Below are 20,083 nucleotides of genomic sequence, written 5' to 3'. Positions count from 1 at the left end.
TGTTTGCTTTCAGGGTCTAAAGAATAGCACCATGTCTCATCATCAGTAAGTCTGTCACTTCATAGCTGTTCTGTCAAAGCACAGCATGTTTCCAGTAGACACTCCTTTTGCTGGTCAGTCAGAACCCAAGGCACAAATTTCGCAGTGACCCTTCTCATTTCCAAATCTTCAGTTAAAATTTGCTGAGCCGAGCTCCAAGACAGTCCACATAACTTCCCTATCTCTTCATGACCACATCTGGTCCATCATCAGTTTTCAAGCACAAGCACATAGATTTTGCCAACAGTTTCATCTGTTTGGGAAGTTGATGGACATCTAGAACAAGTATTATCATCAATAGACATTTCACCTCTTTTGAAATGAGCAAACTCACACTTGAGTATTTCCCAGAGATCTTTTCTTGTAAGCTGTGTTCAGCATCACAACAGTTTCTGCAGCATTTTTCTCAAACAGGAAACAAATTTCACAGCCTTACACTGTTCTCCTAAACCAGTCATTCTAAAAAGCGAGGTTTGAGCAAAACTGCTCTCATGAAAAACTTCACTGTGATCAAAGAGAACCTTCCCAGGTGGTGACACTGCAGTAAATCAGAGAAATTTGCTAGATGCTTGTCCAGTGGGAAAAATACATATTATGAAAGTTCTGCCCAGTGGAGCTTTTTCCTATTTGAGGAGGGGGTTGCCCTCTCGTATAGCCTAATAATCAGTTCCAAATTTATTGATCATATTCATGCCAACAACTGTACTGATATAAAGATGAAACATTTCATAGTCTGGAATGAAGAAAGAGTCATAACAAAATAATTATAATGTACCCCAGTAGTTTTATCCCAATCCTCCATTGCCATTTTCCTCAACCCAGGGGAGATTTGGGGACACATCCCTACAGCCCACTGAACAACAAATGAATTTTGACCAATGATCTTTACTTGGCTAAAACCATAAGGCCATACAGCTAGCCTTCCAATTCTGCACACCTCTAGGAGCTAACCATTTAAGACTAGTGACACATAGAATTGTACATGGTACAACCTGAACATAGAAGGCAGTGGCTCACCTTTCAGGACCTCTACACAACATTCAACCAAACCAGAAACCAAACTCATTGCCAGCCAGTTGATTCTGACTCATAGTACTCAGTAGTACTAATCCATTTCTCCTTCTGGAGCATATCCATCTCTTTATTCTGTAACACTGTATCCTAGTGTTCCATCCTATGTTTCTGGAAACTCTTTCTCAGTTCTGTGTGACCATCTAGTTCTCTGCCCATCCTTTATATGTTCCTAGATTCTCTTTTCACTCCATTCATACTCTCCAGGGTGATTTCATCTACTGCCACACTGCAACAATGGGCTCAAAAATAATAGCTTCAGTGAGGATAGCACCAAACTGAATACTGTTTCATTCTGTTGTATACAGTGTCTCTATGAGTCAGAACCAAGGCAACATTTAACTACAACGAGTAAGAGTTCCGATATCTGTTCTTAAATCATATTCACAGAACCAGCAGCCACCTAGAAATCTCTATTTGAATGTCTATTGATTCTGATTCATAGTCATTCCCACAGGACAGAGTAGAACTTCCCCAGAGGATCACTAAGGCTATAATCTCGAAGCAGACCATCAAATCTTTCTCCTGCATAGTGGTAAATGGGTTTGGGACACAGACTTTTGGGTTTACAGTCAAGGACATTAAGCACTGTGCCACCAGGGATCCTTAAATGTCCAATATGCTACTGTTGTTAGTGCTAGTGCCACTGAGTAGGTGCTGACTCCAGCAACTCTGCCCAACAGAACAAGACACTGCCTGGTCCTGCAGCAGCATCACAGGTGTTGCTAGGTCTAAGATCGCTGTTGTAGATACTGCATTAGTCGAGTGCACCACATTTAGGATCTTCCTTTCTTTCGCTGGCACTCAACATTGCCAACCAAAATGTGCTTCTCCAGAGACTGTGTTGTCTCCTAATAAAAAATACCATACATAAGACACTGGGTCCCATGATCCTCACTTTAAAGAGCATTCTAGCTATACAGGCAATGCTATTTTATTTTGCTTCACTTCACTGATGAGCAGCCCCAGTGGTGTACTGGTTTTGGTTATAACAAGACCAGCAGTTGGAAAGCACCTCCACGGGAGGAAGAGGGGGCATTCTAGTCCCACACAGTCACAGTCTCAGAAACTCACAGGGACAGTTCTACCCTGTCCTGTAGGGTTGTTGTAAGTCAACATAAACTCGATGGCAATGAGCTCGGGGATTTTTTTTGTTGGTTTTCATTTTGTTGCACTTCTCAAGAACATATTTTTAACAAGTCGGAAGTTCGTAGCAATCCTGCATCAAGCAAATATTGCAGCACCATTTTTTCCAACATGTGCTTACTTCGTGTCCCTTTGTCACATATGGGTAATTCTTAACATACTTCAACTTCTCTCAAAATCCTATTGCACACTAATAGACATTTCATTGGCATCAAGTTGATGCCGATTCATAACATCCCTATAGGACATGGTAGAACTTCCCCTGAAGGGTTCCAGGTGTCTAAATCTTCACTGAGTAGAAAGCCCTGTCTTTTTCCCATGGAGCAGCTCATGGGATTAGCAGCCCAATGCGTAACCACCACACCACGAGGGCTCCTCTATATGCACTGGGAAACTAAAAAATCTGTGTAGCTTGCTTTATTATGACATTTGCTTTACTGTGCTGGTCTAGACCCAAACAATATCTCCAAGGTGTGCCGGTACAGTGAAAGCCAGGAAAGGGATTTTGAATGTACAGAGTACTGGCTCTGAAGCCTCGCTGTAAGACTCAAGCCTAGCTCCACTGCTAAGCAGCACTGTAATCACCGGTAATTTACTTTTATACTTCAGTTTCCTCTGCTGTAAAATAGAAATGCTAAATTATTTTCCTCAAAGAGTTACTGTAGAAAATAAAAGAACAATCATTGTATTGATTTCAACTCATAGTGACCCTAAAAACCAAAGACTAGCATCTGTGAGCTTCTAGATTGAAAATCTATATGGGAATAGACAGCCTCATCTTTCTCCCAGGGAGAGGCTAGTAGGTTTGAACAATAAACCTTGCAAACCAACACATAACACACAGCATCACCAGGGCTCCTACTAAGAAATAAATGTTAATATAAACAAAGCATATAAAAATAGTGCCTAAGCAATAAGCATATAGATATAGATATATGTATGCCTTCCACATTACCACGACACATCTGTCATAATGGCAAAAAGTACAAAGACTGAAAATAGCAATCATTGACAAAGACATGGAACAATTGGAATTCCATAAATTATTGTTGGAAATAAAAAGTCACTCGGAAGAACTTCTGGAAGTTTCTAAAGAAAGTAAATGTCCACTTACCCAACAACAGAATATTTCATTTCTAAGTATATAGCAGAAAAAAATAATACAGCACAATTACAGAAGAATTGCACAAGAGGTGCTGGCAGCTTCTTTTAGTCGTAATAGAAGCAAACTGGAAGGGAGTCAACGGTCAGTGTAAGATATGAAAATAATAATAATTTATCACTTATGAAGGGGTCGTGTGTGTGGTTGGGAAGAAGGAACTGATACCAAGGGTTCAATAAAAATAAAAGGTTTAGAAAATAAAGATGGCAACATATATGCAAATATGCTTGATACAACTGATGTATGGATTGTTATAAGAGCTGTAAGAGCCCCCAATAAAATTAGCTTTTAATATTAAAAAGTTCATTTACTTTAAAATACTTCAACATAGACTGAAAAAAAACATAGAAAAAGTCAAAATATCAATCAACAAACAAATTCCTGATACATAAAAAACATGTATTATGTAAATATATTTATGATTATGGGGGCAATAGACCTATGTGCATATATTTATAGGTTCAGTAGTAGGGTAGCAGTTGGACATTGGGCCTCCTCATGCATAATCCCCCAATACAATAGCACCTCGCCCTGCTAAACAGTCATTGCAGGATACCCACCTTCCCGACATGAAAACTGAAGACAGACGTGTGTGTAAGCAAACGTGGTGAAGAAAGCTGATGGTGCCCGGCTATCAAAAAGATATAGCGTCTTGGGTCTTAAAGGCTTGAAGGCAAATCTAGCTCAGAAGCAACAAAGCCCACAGAGAAGAAGCACACGGCCTAAGCGAATACAAGGTGTTGAATGGACCATGTAGCAGACACCAAGGAACAAAAACAATCATTGTGTGATCACCTTCCTCACATAATCACTGAAGACGAAAGTGTGCATAAGCAAGTGTGGTGAAGAAGGCTGATGGTGCCCGGCTACTGAGAGATATAGCGTCTGGGGACTTCAAGGCTTGAAAGCAAACAAGCGGCCATCTAGCCCAGAAGCAACAAAGCCCACACGGAAGCAGCACACCAACATAGGTGATCGTGAAGGGCAGAGGAGACCAGGTCTACAACAACAAAGGTGGGGTGGTGGTGAGAATCACATCACCGTGCAAGAGGGGGAGTGCGTGATAGGGACCCAGTGCCCATCTGTAGACAGCTGGACACCCCTTCCAGAGGGGTAGTGTGGAGGAGATGGGCCACTCTGGGTTCAGTGTAGCAACAATGAAACTAAAAACCTTCCTCTAGTTCCTGAATGCTTCCTCCCCTCCCAATCACCATGACCCCAATTCTACCTTGCCTTGCGGAACTGGTTATACCAGAAGATGTACAGCAGTGCAGTGGGGATCTGGAGGCACAGGGAATCTAGGACAGACAAACCCCTCAACACCAGTGGTGGGAGTGGCGACACCAGGAGGGAAGGGGGTGCAGAAAGGGAGAACCGATCTCGGAGATCTATGTGTAATCTCCTCTCTGGGAAATGGGCAATGGGGAGGCGGGTGAGGGGAGACACCGGGGAGTGTAAGATAAGATATAATAATTATTTATAAACTACCAAGGGACCAGGGGTGGGATCGGGGAGGGACGGGGATGGGGGGAAAAAAGGGAAACCGAGCTGATTCCAGGAACCCAAGTGGAAGGTGAATTATGAGAATGACGAGTGCAATGAATGTATAAGGGTGCTTTGCTCAACTGATGTATGTACAGACTGTGATAAGAGCCTTATGATCCCCAATAAAAAGATTAAAAAATAATAATAAAATAAAATTTTTAAAAAAGAAAACATGTATCTTTTACGCTAAGTACAATCTTTAGGTCAGGTGCAAAAGATGCCATGTTTCATGAGTTCATTTAAATGACAGTGAAGAACGGGCATAACTAGTTTATAGTGCTGGGTATTAGAATAGTGGGTGACTTGTGCAGGGCAATGAATTATTTAATATAGCTCTTCAACCCAAGGTGGGGAAAGACATTGATAGGAATTACCTATGAGTAATTGCCAAAAGGTTTCATTGGACTACCATCCAACTGTATATAAAATGAGCCCCCCAAGAAGCAAGAGGAGGACCTTACTACCAAGAACTAGGAGTGGAGTGCATTCTTTAGACCCTGAGACCCCTGAGCATTGATCCTCCGTGATCCAGAAGACAGCTTAACATCTGAGGAGTGGCAGAGGTGCAGCAGCAGCAGAACTAGGAGCCAAGCATGAGACAATACAAGTAAAGCCGAGTGCTTTGGGGAAAGAGGCGGACTTAGGGGGTAGGGTGCCTCTTGGCAGTCAATGGATGTGGTAGTTACATAATTTATGTCAAATTGAAGAGCTATAAAAGTGTAGGAGTGGTACTCACCCTGGTAATCAGGTCACAGCCTGATGGTGCCTTCTTGTGGGCATGGCCTTCTCATAAGGAGAGCCTCGGGAACCTCCCCCTCTTTCTGCCTTCACCTTCCTGCTTGCTGACCAACCTAAAAGCTGCTGGAGCCCTGCCATGTTTCCACTAACCTCAGATTCACATGACTTTGCAATCACCAGCCTGTGATCTTATATTCTGCATCCCTGCACATGTGGTAGTTACATAATCTCATGTCAATCTCAGGGTATTAGAAGTGAAGGGGTGGAGTCTAGTCTGTCAATCAGGTCATTGCAATGATGCCTCTATGTGGGGGTGGCCTTCTCATGAAGATTCTGGGGCTAACATCCAACTAATGGACTTGAATTGGAAAAGTTAGATGAGTCTCTCTGGATTTGTTTCTCTAGTCAACCGGGCTAACACAGCATGTATGTGACTGCATGAGTCTGAAGAGGGACCTAAGGACTAGTAACCGAATTATGGACTTGAGTTGGACTGGGCTGGGATGCGTTCTTGATACGTAAGTACTTCAGGATGTAAAGCTCTTTCTTACACGTCGATGAGTATCACTGGATTTGTTTCTCTAGTCAACGTAGCCTAACACAATTGGGGTGAGGTGGCTGGGTTTCCCGAACCCTCACAGTAGAAGCTGAATGCCTTTGGGATGAGGCTTACAGCATAGCACCATACCCTTCAGGCAGCCATTAGCAGCCCTGAAAGAATTTTGCAATATATCTGGCTTGTTCAACTGTATACTGAGTGCTTCTCACCTGAATTGCAACCTTTTAACAGCCTGATTTAGCCCTTTAATCATGAATGTTGCTTGTGAGTAGTGTGTGGCCATTGCACTGAATTATAGAACCCACAGGGAAAGTAGAGGGCAAGTATGAGAGAAAACACCTTATGAAAACTATTGCCGGAGAAAGAGCTAAATAGAACTTTCTAGAGTGATAGAAATGTTCTATATTTTGATCTGGGTTTCAGCAGGGCTGATAACATGTATTTAAACTTAGGGTGAGGTGAAATTTGCTAAAATGGATCTTCTATTCATGTCTCTGCAACTCTCATCAAATACATGAGTCGGACCATGCAAACAGAGTATGTGAAACACTAATAGAAGGGACCGGTCCCTTTTTACTGCCACTACCCAGCTATGAGAATCAAAGTGACAGCAGGAATTCCTGGGACCGTCAAGGGAAAAGAGCAGAGCATGTTGCAAATCCCTGCCCGAAGCAGCGGCAGCAAACACCATAACACTGACACAAGAGGCCAAGACAAGGAGAGTAGAGGAGCACCAAGCAGAGATGAGGAGGCTGTGAGGCAGAGCGGTAGGCCAGCTTTCTGGCCATCGGGAAGAAAGGCCAAGGGAACAGAGAAAGATTGGGTTGCTGGCTAAGGAGAAGGGTAATGGTGGTCCAATTACTATAATCTTAAAATCTTATAATACTGACTGTGGTAATCTGCTGATTTCCTCAATCAATCCACATAATTATATTATCTATGAGTTCTGAGTGGCCAGTCTCATAGGAGGAGCAGTTGGTGTCAGAATAAAGAAGGACAGAGGGTAGAGGCACGACTGAACTTGCTTCATAGCAGTGAGCCTTGAGGTGGTGAGGTGTTAGATTCTCCTTCTCCCTGTGTAGTCAAAAGAGGTCAGGTATGACCCTATGTTATTTAGCTCAGAGTTGTACAGTTAACAGAATCACTTGCAAAATGCAGTTAACACAGCCTTGCTTGCTGAAGAGTATAGAATATTTTAAACATTTACTGATGAAGATCAAAGATAATAGCCTTCAGCATGGATTATACCTCAAAATAAAGACAACAAAAATCCTCACCAGACAAATACACCCCTTGCTCAGCAGAGAAAAGTATGATGCTATCAGGGATTTCATTTCACTTGGATCAACACTCATGGAAGCAGCTGCATATGAGCAACATTCATAGAAGAGTAAAGAATTGACTTTGAGACTAAGTTGAATCTGTGCCAGCCATGGTATTTTCAATCACCTCATATGCTTTTGAAAACTGGAAAATGTACATGGAAAACCACAAGTACCATGCACTGCCAGAGAACAAACAAATTTGTCTTTGAAGGAGCACAGTTAGAAGTGAGAATGACAAGACTTGGTCTCAAACCCTTTGGACACGTCAGGTGGAACAAGCCCTTGGAGAAGGACACAATGCTTGGCAGAGCGTCAGCCAAAAGAGAAGACTCGATGAGCTGATGGACACGGTGGTTGCAACACAACACTCCCGGGACAGCCTAGGGTGCACACAGGGCCACTGTGAGTCAGAACGACTGGATAGCGCCTACATATGTAAATTACACACATAAAGGGCTCTTAGCTTGACTTTCAAAAATTAAAAAGCTATTTAAATTTTATTTCTTTCTGTTAATTAAAAGTCTGTCATATAATCAATATGCAGTAACAACTACCTACGAGTTCAAGATGGCTCATTTGTGGGAATGGAAAGGAAATAATTATGAGTAGCTGATGTGAAAACAAAGTATAACAATATACCGTGTCTCTTGAAGGAGGAGAAAAAAAGATGTTGGAATTAGAATTGTCTGAAAAATTCACAGACTGCAATCTAGGTTGAAGGTGAAATTGATCAGGAAAATACTTTTAAACATTATTCATGTTTCTCTAAGCTTTTCTGATTAAGTTGTACATTAACTTTCTTGAGTACTAGAAAAAGAAAATAATATTTAATTCTTAATAGAATCCTGGATTTAATTGAATGTCATTTTTTAAATGAGAATTTACTCAATTCTCACTTTAAAAGAGAGTTTGAGGAAGCTGTTCATTGTGGGATTATAATAAAATTCTTCAAATGATGTCTAGAACATTTCACTTAAAACCTTATGATATTCCCTTACCCCCGGGGAGTCATTACTCCTGTTACTGTTTCTTAAGTTACCTATCTTAACTTTCATGCATCAAGCAATTTAATTATACAAATTAAACATAGGCAAGTCAAACATGATCGATGAAGTAAAATGGAAGTGAGGGGAGAAAGAAGGAAGGGGGAGCTGATGGCAATGATGACTGTATGACCCCACTCGAGGGAAATGAATAACAGAATTGTAAGTGAATGGATACACTGGATTGTGTAAAATATGGCAAAAAAACAAATAAATAAATAATGATATAATAATAAGGGTTCTGGTGGTAGAGTGATGGAGGAAGAGGATTAAAGGGGAGCAGATATTAAAGAGTTCAAGAAGAAAAAAATATTTTGAAGCTGATGATGGCAGCAATTGCACAATTATGCTTGATCTAACTTGAACTATGGATTTTTATAATATTTGTAAGAACGCCTAATAAAATGATGAATAAGAATATTAAAAATAAACCTTAAGGTCTTATTAATGTCACTAAATCACAAATTTAATGTTTCATCTATCTATGGCAGTTAGATTTCATGTCGACTTGAACCTGTGTGACGTTATGGGGGGAGTCCAAGCTGTCAGTCAGATGGTAGCCTGGTGATACTTCCTGGGGGGTGGCTTTTTATGAGAGACACTGGAAAATTTTCTCCTCTCTTGCCCTTCCCCTTCCTCCTTTCTAGAACTCTGTCTCCACCCACAGGGGTGTGGTATATAGACTGCTGACTGACAGAGCTACAGGCATCCTGCCATGTTCTCACTGACCTTGGGTCCACACAACTCTGACTCACTAAACTTTGACCACCTTGTTTCCCACATTACCTTTCTGAGCCATCAGCTTGCAATTACATGAGTCCGAAGAGGGCCCAGGTTAGCACTGGTCTGGACCTCTGGACTTGAGCTGAAGTGGTCTGGGACGCCTTCTCATATAAAATCACATATTGACAGATGGATTGTCTTAAGATTTATAACAGCCCCCTAATAAAATGATTAATAAAATATATGTATTTATTGATATAAAGTTCTTTCTTATACATGAGTGTCACTGATTTTGTTTCTCTAGACAAACCAGTATCTTTAGAAGGAAAGATGACTTTTAACTACTACTTTTGATTATTTTCAGTGGATCAAGTAAAAGAAGGTAACAACACAATCAGATCTGGAAAGGCTGCGTGTTCCTTGGGGATGGTTCCATGCCACTCCTATAGCAGCAAATTAAAGACACAGTTAGCAACACTCACCTTACAAACCTGATTCTCAAGGTATTTCTTGAAGCAATCAGAACTTGCTATACATTGTCTACATTTCCAACAACGAAGAATAGTTATTTCTTCTTGATTATGATTTTTAGTTATCAATTCTTCAATCCTTTTCATCTGTAAGAACAGTAAAAAATATTTAGAATAATATACTGTGTCAAATTAGCTTGACTTTCTAAAGCTTTAGCACATTAGCTACATGTAGACCAGAAGAAAGACCTTTTATTGAGGTCTTAAAAGTTACTTGGCCTTAGACTATGAGTACACTATGAACCATATCTGGGGATGAAAGTTCCATTTAACTATGATGATAATACATTATGTCTGCCAACTACCTACTTTTTTTCTTTTTGCAGAACATTTTATTCTTTCTACTGATCACTCATTAGTAATAAAAAGTAAACGCCAAAGAGTTAAATAAGTTACCTTAATAGGTTTAAAAGGAGACCTTAAGGAGCAAACAGTTAAAGCAAGTGTTCCTACGCTTTGCTTAATGGTCTGCTGCAAAGGGCTTATTATTTTATACAAGTTGGGTTATTTGATAATTAGGTTTTCTGCCCTGGTGGCATAGTGGTTACACATTGGGGTGCTAACCAACAAATCAGCAGTTTGAAACTATCAGATGCTCTGTGGGAGAAAAATGAGGCTTGCTATTCCCATAGAGAGTTCATACTAGAAACCCACAGGGTCAATTCTACCCTGACCTATAGGGTCACTATGAGTCAGAAAGGATTCAATGACAGTAAGTTTTTTGGGTTTGGTCAAATTGGCAGGGCCAGGATCTTCAGTAAGTTGACAGTTAGACTCTCCTATAAGATGCAAGTCACAGCCTGGTGATGCCTCCTTAGAGTGTGGCCTATTTCACATCTATAAATAGACACTGTGGGGCACTTGTTTCTCTCACTTCTTCCTGCTGGCCTGGATCCTGAATCTACTTTCTTGGGACTCGGGCATACATCCAGACATGTAGTGTGCCACCTGAGGGCTGTCAGTGGCCTGCCATGTATCTAGCTGACCCTGGATCCATTCAACTCAACCTCCAGCAGCCTGCCTCCTCCTTTACCCTCCTGCTTCCTGGTTCATCAGTCGGCAGCTGCATGTTTTGGGAAGAGCCTTCAACTTAGCACCTGATTCACTGATTTGAATTGGACTGGACTTACCTCCTCTGTAGCTGTGTGGACCACTTTTTTGATATATACATTTCTTTTTTATATATGAGTGTCACTGGTTTTGTTTTTCTAGAAAACCCAGCCTAACACAATGCCATCTCCAAGTTGTAAATAACTTGGAGTTTAATACCTTTTATCTGGTCTTGATCTGCACCCTGCCTTATGATTTTTATGCACCTTGCAGATACTGGTCAATTTCTTATGTAAATGTTATGACTAAAGAATACGTAAATTATGTCACTACAGTTTACTACACAAATGAACTATCTGTGGCCTACCAAGAAGGTCATGATCATTCCATAACTAAGGTGAGTGGGCCATGCCTTAAATTTGATAAAGAGCTTTTAAATACAAATATAAGTAAAATAGTATTCCCTTTTAATAATCACAGAAACCTTCATTAAACATATAAAATGTGAAACTAGCTTCCAGCTATGTCTACACATTTCTGAAGATAAGTGTTTATATCTTTCTAAACCTTCCCTGTAAGTACTCTGCAATTTACACTGGTCAAAATAGCAGTCTGACAGCCTTGAGAGATTCAAGTCAAGTTCCTTTTCAATGGTCTTTCATATTTGAGAACTCCCCCCCCCCCAAAAAAAAGTCTGAAGTAGCAAAATCAGCACTGTAGGACATGTTGGGTAAGATTTCCCAACAAAATTCTCATAATACAGCTCTTTCTATTCTCAAAGAATGTAAAAGTGTATTTTTGTGATTAAAAAATAAAAACTTCAGTGAAATTTTCCTGGCATTTTTTTCAAAACTGAAGTTTTCCATTTAATTAAAGCTTCTTCATAATTCATCCCCATGATCATACTGTATCCTTCAGGAAACCCATCAGAGGTACCAATTTGGAATTACAGAAACAGACCCTTTTCTGAGTTGACCTCAATGCTTTGACTCCATCTTTATTGTTTTCTTGACTTCCTTACAATGCGTAATCCATCTAAAACTTGTTGCTTTATGTAAGGCAGCATTTCTGTAAATCTGCTGCAGAACTTCAGTAATTTGGGTAGATGTCCCTTTAGTTTTGTTAAAATTTAAGATTAGTCATAACCTTGAAATCAGTTTTTCCCATGACACAAAAAGTATATTTTTCTTTTTGAAGACACTCTAACAAGACTGCTTTGTTGTTGTTAGGTCCTGTCAAGTCCGCTCCAACTCAATGGTAACTGTGGTATTACGTAATCTGGTGTCAGCGTGTAAAGGGGTGGACTTTAGCCTGTCAATGAGGTTGCTTCTTGATCACATCATTTGGCAAAAGCAACTGGAGATAACTAGCTCACTGGAGGCTACATACACACTCACTGCCTGTGAGACAGTTCTGCTGACAAGACACATGGAGTTAACACTACAGCCCTGGAGCCGGAGGAGCCATGTGGAGACCCTTGCCAGCACTGAGTTGCTTCCACTGCCACTGGATCCACAAGACTTTCCAACCAATGGCTTGTGATCTTTCTTCATTCAGCATCAGTGCATGTGTTGTGTGAGTCTGAAAAGGAATTTATAGATTGGTCAAACTTATGGGTTGATATTAGACTCATGGACTTGATCTGGACTGGGATATTTTCTCAATTACACAATTACTCTTTCTTATACACATGAGTCTCCCTAGATTTGTTTCTCTAGTCTAACTGATTAACACATTATGGTACCTTGGGTACTAGAGAAAAAAAATCATGAAGATGGAGAGTGGATGTTTGTTTGACCCATGCCTCACAGTAGACTTCCTTCTTTGGCTAGCCAAGAGGTCATATCTGACTATGCAGTTTATGGGGTTGTTTTCTGGAAAGATATGGAAAGGTAAAGTTTTTATACTTTTGTTTAGTTGTTGTCTCTTGGCTATTCCTGTTTTAAATGGTGACAATGAATGTGATTAATGTATTTTTTTTTAGCTCAGGGGGAGAAATAGTCCCTAGAACTTCTTAGAGACTATACTAGATCAAAATGGCTGACAGAAGGTCAAAATGGCTCGCAGAAAGCTTGGGCCCAGCTTGAGTCAGTCAGAGGTGTAAGGCCATATTTTGTATAACTGAAATAATTTAGATAAGGATTAAGATAAGCTAAATAAGGATTTAACTTGACTTTTAAGAATTGATTTAGGATCTGATTCTACTTTGTGTGTACTTATTTCTTCTGCTTATTGTTATTGATAAGATTGATAGAAATGTTTGAGAAGTATGAAAATAGAGAGCTTATAGGCCCACTTGTCTTCAGCCATTAAAATTGGATCATTTAATGGGTTTAGAGCATGCCTAGAAAGAAGGCTCTGAAAAGAAAAGCCCAGTGTCTTGAGTGCGCTGTTGACAGATTGAGGTAAAAAGGAACTCTTTGCATTTATGAATTTTGAACTAGTGGTTTTTTCCCCAAAGCTGGAAAAAAAAATCTGGAGCCCTGAAGAAACTCTTCTATAGGACTGAACATTACAGGGAGCCTATGGGCAGTCAAGGATATTACTTTAAGGAATACGGTGTGCCAGACAGCATGGCATTTTCAATGGCTTCATATGTATGTAAAAGGTGGACATTGGGTAAGGAAGAGAGAAGACGAATCAATTGTGGTGCTGGTAAAGAGTACCGAAGGTATCATGGATTGCTAAAAGGATAAACGATCTCTCTTGGAAGAAGAACAGCCAAAGTGCTTGTGATAGGATTTCTGTGCCAACATGGCTTCAGCAGGAAGATGTGAGTGTAGTTTAGTCTGTCAATGAGGTCACAGCTCGATTACAGGGAGACCAAGATAAATTACTTTCTCAGGCCAGCCTCCCCTCTTTCACCCTGGTGATCAACAGCATGCTGCTGCCTAAACTAGTCCTTTGCCTCAACTGTGTGCTGCACTCCCTACGGGCAAGCTACCCCTGTGGAGTGTGTTGCTGTGCTGTGCATCATTAGAGCCTGAGGCTTCACCAGGACCCTGCTTCACTAGACTGCCATGACTCTTGAGGCATGACTTCTCACTTTCCTGCGGCTTCTCATCTCCCGGCTGCTGACGTCCCACTCTTTGATGTTTTCTGCCTGCAGGCCAACTCTGCTCAAGTTGCCAGAGGAAAGATTTCTCTGTCTTCTTCCTTGGTCTTAGGCCAGTGGCCTACATGAGTTGAAGGATCTTCAGTATATTAACTGTCCCATGAAAGTGAGTTAAACTGAGCCCACTGTACTTTTGGTGTGAATAATTAGCTGTTGTTGCATTCCTTCTTGCTATATAGCCTATATATTTACATAAAATCATAACTTTCCTGGTTTCATTTCTCTACAGCAGTGGTTATCAATCTGTGGGTCATGACCCCTTTGGGGTTGAACGACCCTTTCACAGGGGTTGCCTGATTCATAACAGTAGCAAAATTACAGTTATGAAATAGCAACAAAAATAATTTTATGGTTGGGGGACACCGCAACATGAGGAACTGTACTAAAGGGTTGTGGCATTAGGAAGGTTGAGAACAACTGCTCTAGAGAATGCCGCCTTACACAGCACTCTTTAGAGGCAGGGATGGAGAAACTTCTTACATAACTTGGACATGTTCTCAGGAGAGACCATCCCTTCGAGAAAGGCATTGTGGTTGGTAAAGTAGAAGTGCAGCAAAAAGGGGGAAGGTCCTTGACAAGATGACTTGACACAGTGGCTACAACAGGCTCAAGCATAAGAACAATTTTGAGGATGGTGCAGAAATGGGCGATGTGTCTTTTTTTGCACATCGGGTCACTATGGGTAGGAACTGACTCAGTAGCATCTAAAAATAACAAATATTTGTTGACGCAAGGTAAAGAGTAACAGCTGCAAAAACCTTCTAATGATTGGAATGTGGAATGTGCAAAATATGAATTTAAGAAAATTGGAAATGGTCAAAAATAAAATGGAACATGTGAAGATGAATCACAGGCATAAGTGAGCTGAAATGGACTGGTATTTGGCCATTTTAAATATAAAATCATATGATTTATTATGCTGGGAATAAAGAAATGGCATAACTTTCATTGTCAGAAAGGATCTTGCTAAACTCTTCATGAAGCACAATACTATCTGTGATCAGAAAAATCTCTATCTGTCTTTAAGGAAATACAATTAATACAACTATGAGTCAACTTTATGGACCAACCACAAAAGCTAGTGATAGAAGAGTTGAAGAATTCTACCAAAGACTTCAGTGTGAAATTGAACAATTATGCAATCCAGATGTGATTATAGTTATTGGTGATTGAAATGCAAAAGTTAAAAAATATGGACTGAGTGGCAGAAATTAAGCTGGAGATTGCATGACAGAATTTTGTAGAACAAATGACTTATTCTCAACAAATACCTTTTTTCAACAACATAAAAGAAGGCTATACACATGGACTTCCTCGGATAGAACACAGAGAAATCAAATTGATTACATACATGGGAAGACACAATGTAAAATCTCAGTATCTGCAGCTAAAAGCAGACCCGGGGCAGACTGAGGAGAGACATTCAGTTGTTCAACAGTAAGTTCAGGGTGAAGCTGAGGGAAATTAAAACAAGTGGACAGAAGCCAAATGATGACACTGAGTCTACCCCACCTGCATTCTGAGAAAGAACAAATTTGATGCATTGAACACTAATGATAGAAGACCCATGAGAGCACATCAAGACCATCCTTCATGAAGAGAGTAAAATGTCATTACAAAGACAGGAAATAAAGAAAAGACCAAGTAGATGTGAGAAGAGACTCTGAAAGTTGTTCTAAATCTTAGAGAAGCTAAAGAAAGGATGAAATCAAGAGGGTGAATAGAAAATGTTCAAGGGCATCTAGAGTAGTAAAAGCTAAATATTACAATGGCATGTGCAAGGTCCTAGATTGGGAAAACCAAAAAGGAGGAACACAGAATAGCTGAAACTCTAAGAACTGGAGAAAAAATTCAAGCCTCGAGTTGCAGTCTTGAGAGACTTTATAAGAAAACTACTGAATGGTGCAGCAAGTATCAAGAGAAGATGGACAGAATACAGAGTCACTGTACCAAAAAGAACTAGTAGATAGTCTGCCATTTCAAGAGGGAGCATATGGGCAAGACCTAATGGTGCTGAAGGAAAAAGTTCAAGCTGCACTGAATGTGTTAGCCCAAAACAAGGCTCCAGGAATTGACAGAATGCCCATTGAAATGTTTCAGAAAACAAACAGCACTGGAAGCACTCACTCGTCTATGCCGTGAAATCTGGAAAACAGCTACCTGACCAACTGATGGGAAGAGATCCATATTTGTGTCCATTCCAAATAAAGGCAACACAACAGAATGCTCAAACTATAGAACCATATCATTGATATGGCACACAAGTAAAATTTTGCTTAAGTTCATCCAACAATGGTTGAGTCAGAACATTAACAGGGAACTGCCAAAAGTTCAGTAGGCATTCCGAAGAGGATGTGGAACGAGGGATGTATAATTTCGGATGTCAGATGGACGCTGGCTCAAAGCAGAAAATACCATACAGAAGCTTACAGGTCTTTCATTGACTATGGAAAGGCATTAACTGTGTGAACCATAATAAACTGTGGATAACCCTGAGAAGAATGTGAATTCCAGACACTTCACTGTGCACATTTAGAACTTGTACCTGGATCAAGAGGCATTTGTGCAAACAGAACAAGGGGATGCTGCATGATTTAAAATGAAGAAAGGTGTGAGTCGGTGTTGTATCTTATCATACTTGTTGAGTCTGTGTGCTGAGGAAATCATCAGAGAAGCTGGATTATATGAAGTCTTTGGGATCAGGATTGGAGGAAGGCTTATTAAGAACCTTAGGTATGTAACTGAACCAACCTTGCTTGCTGAAAGCGAGGAGGACTTAAAGCACTTGTGCTAGTGAACATCAAGAATTGCAGCCTTCAGTATGGATTACAACTCAATGTACAGAAGACCAAATCCTCACAACTGGACCAAGAGATAGCATCGTGATAAATGGGGGAAAGTTTGAAGTTGTCAACTGTTTTGTCTTCCTTTGATCCACAATTAATGCTCTGAGAAGCAGCAGTCAAGAGACCAAAAGACCAAATGCCTTAGGTAAATCTGCACAATAAAGAGCAAGGATGTTACTCTGAGGACTAAAGTGCACCTGACCCAAGCCATGATATTCTCCATTGTGTCGTAGGTATGTGAAAGCGAGACACTGAATAAGGAAGACTGAAGAAGAATCAATGCCTTTGAATTGTGGTGCTGTAGAATCCTAAAAGTACCATGGACTGGTAACAGGGCAAACAAATCTGAATTGGAAGAAGTATGGACAGTGTTCCTCAGAGGCAAGGATGACAAGATTTCATCTTACATACTTCTGAGATATTGTCAGGAGAGACCAATCCCTGGAGAAGGACGTCATGCTTGGTAAAGTGGAGGAGCAGCATAAAAATAGGAAGGCCCTGGGTGAGATAGACTGACACAGTAGCTGCATCAATGGGCTCAGGCACAGGGACAACTGTGGCAATGGTGCAGGACCACACAGTATTTCCTTCTGTTGGGCAGAGGGATGCTCTGGGTTGGAGCTGACTTGATGGCACCTAACAACAATGATCTGTTCTTAAAGTCTTTCTAAAGTTATCTGTAATAAATTCCTCCCCAACAACTGTTAATTGCTCCATAGTTTCTAAATTAAAAAATACCAACAATTTCACATGACATTCAAGAGTTGAGCCACGTCCCCTCCCAAGTTGAAGTTCCAATGGACCAAATATTCAAATTCTCTGCTCTGGCTTTCTACAACTCGTGTGTGTGTGTGTGTGTGTGTGTGCGTGTATGTGTGTGTGTGTGTATGTCTGTGTGTGTTTCCTATAAATTGGAATATTCTTCAATGTTCCTCAACTCTCAACTCTTTTCCCTACCCAAGTTCTTCTTCTTAGTCTTGTAAGAACCTTTCTTACACTCAAAAAGAACCTGTCAGTATGGTAACTCCTTTGAGGCTACTATTTCAGAATCAATCACCCATTCTTGTAAATTAATGGTTCTTAAATTTTTCTTAAAATAGCTCAATAGGATATGACACGATTTGGCTCACAGCACTCATTAGTTTCTATTTTTCCAAGGGAAAATGAATTCAGTGAAATTAATAACATTTTAGCTACATTTTATGACATCTGTTTTTAAAGAAGTCTAGGCGTTTCCTGATAAAATTTATGCATTTGGCAAATTATAATCCAAAATTTTTATTTATGAAAATATGTAGCACTGAACATCAGAGGATCAATGAACCTGTAAACTAAATAATTCAGTAATTTCTAGGCAAGAATAAACTCTATTAAAATCATAATCAGCTCAAGATAACATTGGTAATGCCTTGATAAAATATCTTCCTGAAAACTGTAAAATTCCCCCACTATGTACGTGTGTACACATATAGTTAGTATTCTATCATATTCTCAAAGAGGCATTGCAACCAGGTTTGCTAGTAGCATACTGAACTGTGGTCCTCAGGAAACTCTAGTAACATGAAAATTTTGGTTTGTTTAAAATTTTTGTAAGCCTTAACACATTGTAAAATCAAAGTCTACTGAGCCACAGATCTTGGCCTATATAAATCAACAAAAGGGCATGCTTGGTTTTTACTATTATTAGTTTGGAATTTATAAAGACAGCAGGCTAACAGCCATTCTATAGGAATCACTTCTTGAGGTTCCTACATTTCATCTATGCTTGTTTTAATGCTTACGTAAATTTGTCATTAAGTATTACACTAGTATGTACATGTATTCATTAATCTACATTGAAATATCCAAGGGAGAAGCTACAGCAACGTCTTTTAAAAACTGTTATTGTGAAGTAGGAGGTTTATAGAGCACATCACTTATTTTATACTCCACAATTCATACAACAGCAGTATCTTATGTCTTTATGGTCCTTCAAACTACCACACAACATCTTACAGGTGACTACATATGTTGCTGAAATAAAGTAAACAAGAGCTTCTGTTCTCTCACTTTTTTCCAGTAAAAAAAATTCTAACACAACATGTATACACTGTGTTTTCACAGCTATCATTTGGGGTTGCTTGTTTCTCTTCATTTAAATTCACCTAGGAGCTACAGAAGAAGCCCTCATGGTACAGGTTTGTAAAGCCATTCTATAGGTTCTGTAAATGCAGGGACAGTGAATTATTTAATGTGGATCTTCTAACCAAAGGCTCCATCACCCACAAAATGACCTTTCCCTGCATGAGTCTGGTAAGGTGTGGGAGATATTGACAGGTTTCGCCTGTGCATAACTGTGAACAGGATTCCCCCAAGTGCCAACCTGCTGTACATAAAATTAGCTCTCTCAGAAGCAGGGGAAAGGATCTCACTACCAGTAAGAGCCAGAAGGGGAGCGCGTTCGCTGGACCTAAGATCCCTGTGCAGTGGACCTCCTGGATCCAGAAGACAGCTGTAACATCAGGGGAATGCAAGCAGAACTGGGAACCAGAGTTTGGAACAGATTTGTGAACTTCCCAACCCAGGGAGAAGAAAAAGCTGAGTGCTTTTGTGGAGGAGGTACTTCATTGGAGATGCTGAGTGCCTCTGGGTTGAGGCTTACTGGAGTGGGGTGCCTCTGTGCAGATGGCTTTGTTGACCACAGATCTTGAACTGAGTGTCTTCAGGTTGAGGCCTCCACTGTAGTGGTGTGCCCCTTTGGGCATTTATTGGCTGGCTTGAAAGAAATTTGTGACAAGTCCTAATAAACAACTCTACCCTGAGCATTTCTCACTAGCATTACAACTTGTTAACTTCCTTAATAAACCCTTTAATTATGAACTTCATCTGAGTTCTGTGTAGTCATCACAATGGATACAGGAACACCGAGAAGTGAAATAAAGTACATTAATTAAGACAACACTGTTACAGTCTTGAAAGTCCCGTGGGGCGGTTCTGTTATGCCGCACAGGGTCATCGGAATCTGGATCAAGTCAAGGGTAGTGAGTTTGGTTTTATGATCTAAGGAGCCCTATTGGTGTTAAAAGTTAAGTGCTTCCCAGATTGAATGTGAGGTCTGAAAGAGGAGTCAAAGATGGCTCCAAGGTTTAGGGCATGATCGATTGGACATATGGCATCTCTATACACTGAGATGGAGGTGCCTGTAGGGGGAC

At 40.3% G+C, this 20,083-nt stretch overlaps 1 protein-coding gene across 4 annotated transcripts in view; it reads right to left on the bottom strand.

Annotated features, from left to right (window-relative positions):
* RNF180 (ring finger protein 180) overlaps positions 1-20,083 on the bottom strand; it is a 213,746-nt gene that overhangs the window by 181,949 nt on the left and 11,714 nt on the right. For all 4 annotated transcript variants that reach the window (XM_075541080.1, XM_075541079.1, XM_075541077.1 and 1 more), the window contains exon 2: positions 9,834-9,968. In XM_075541080.1, coding sequence (XP_075397195.1) covers positions 9,834-9,968 — 135 coding nt within the window. The remainder of the gene's footprint in view (positions 1-9,833; positions 9,969-20,083) is intronic.

This window comes from Tenrec ecaudatus, chromosome 2 (genome assembly GCF_050624435.1).
Source record: "Tenrec ecaudatus isolate mTenEca1 chromosome 2, mTenEca1.hap1, whole genome shotgun sequence".
Lineage (NCBI taxonomy): Eukaryota > Metazoa > Chordata > Mammalia > Afrosoricida > Tenrecidae > Tenrec > Tenrec ecaudatus.
This window is presented reverse-complemented; position numbering and strand designations above follow the sequence as displayed.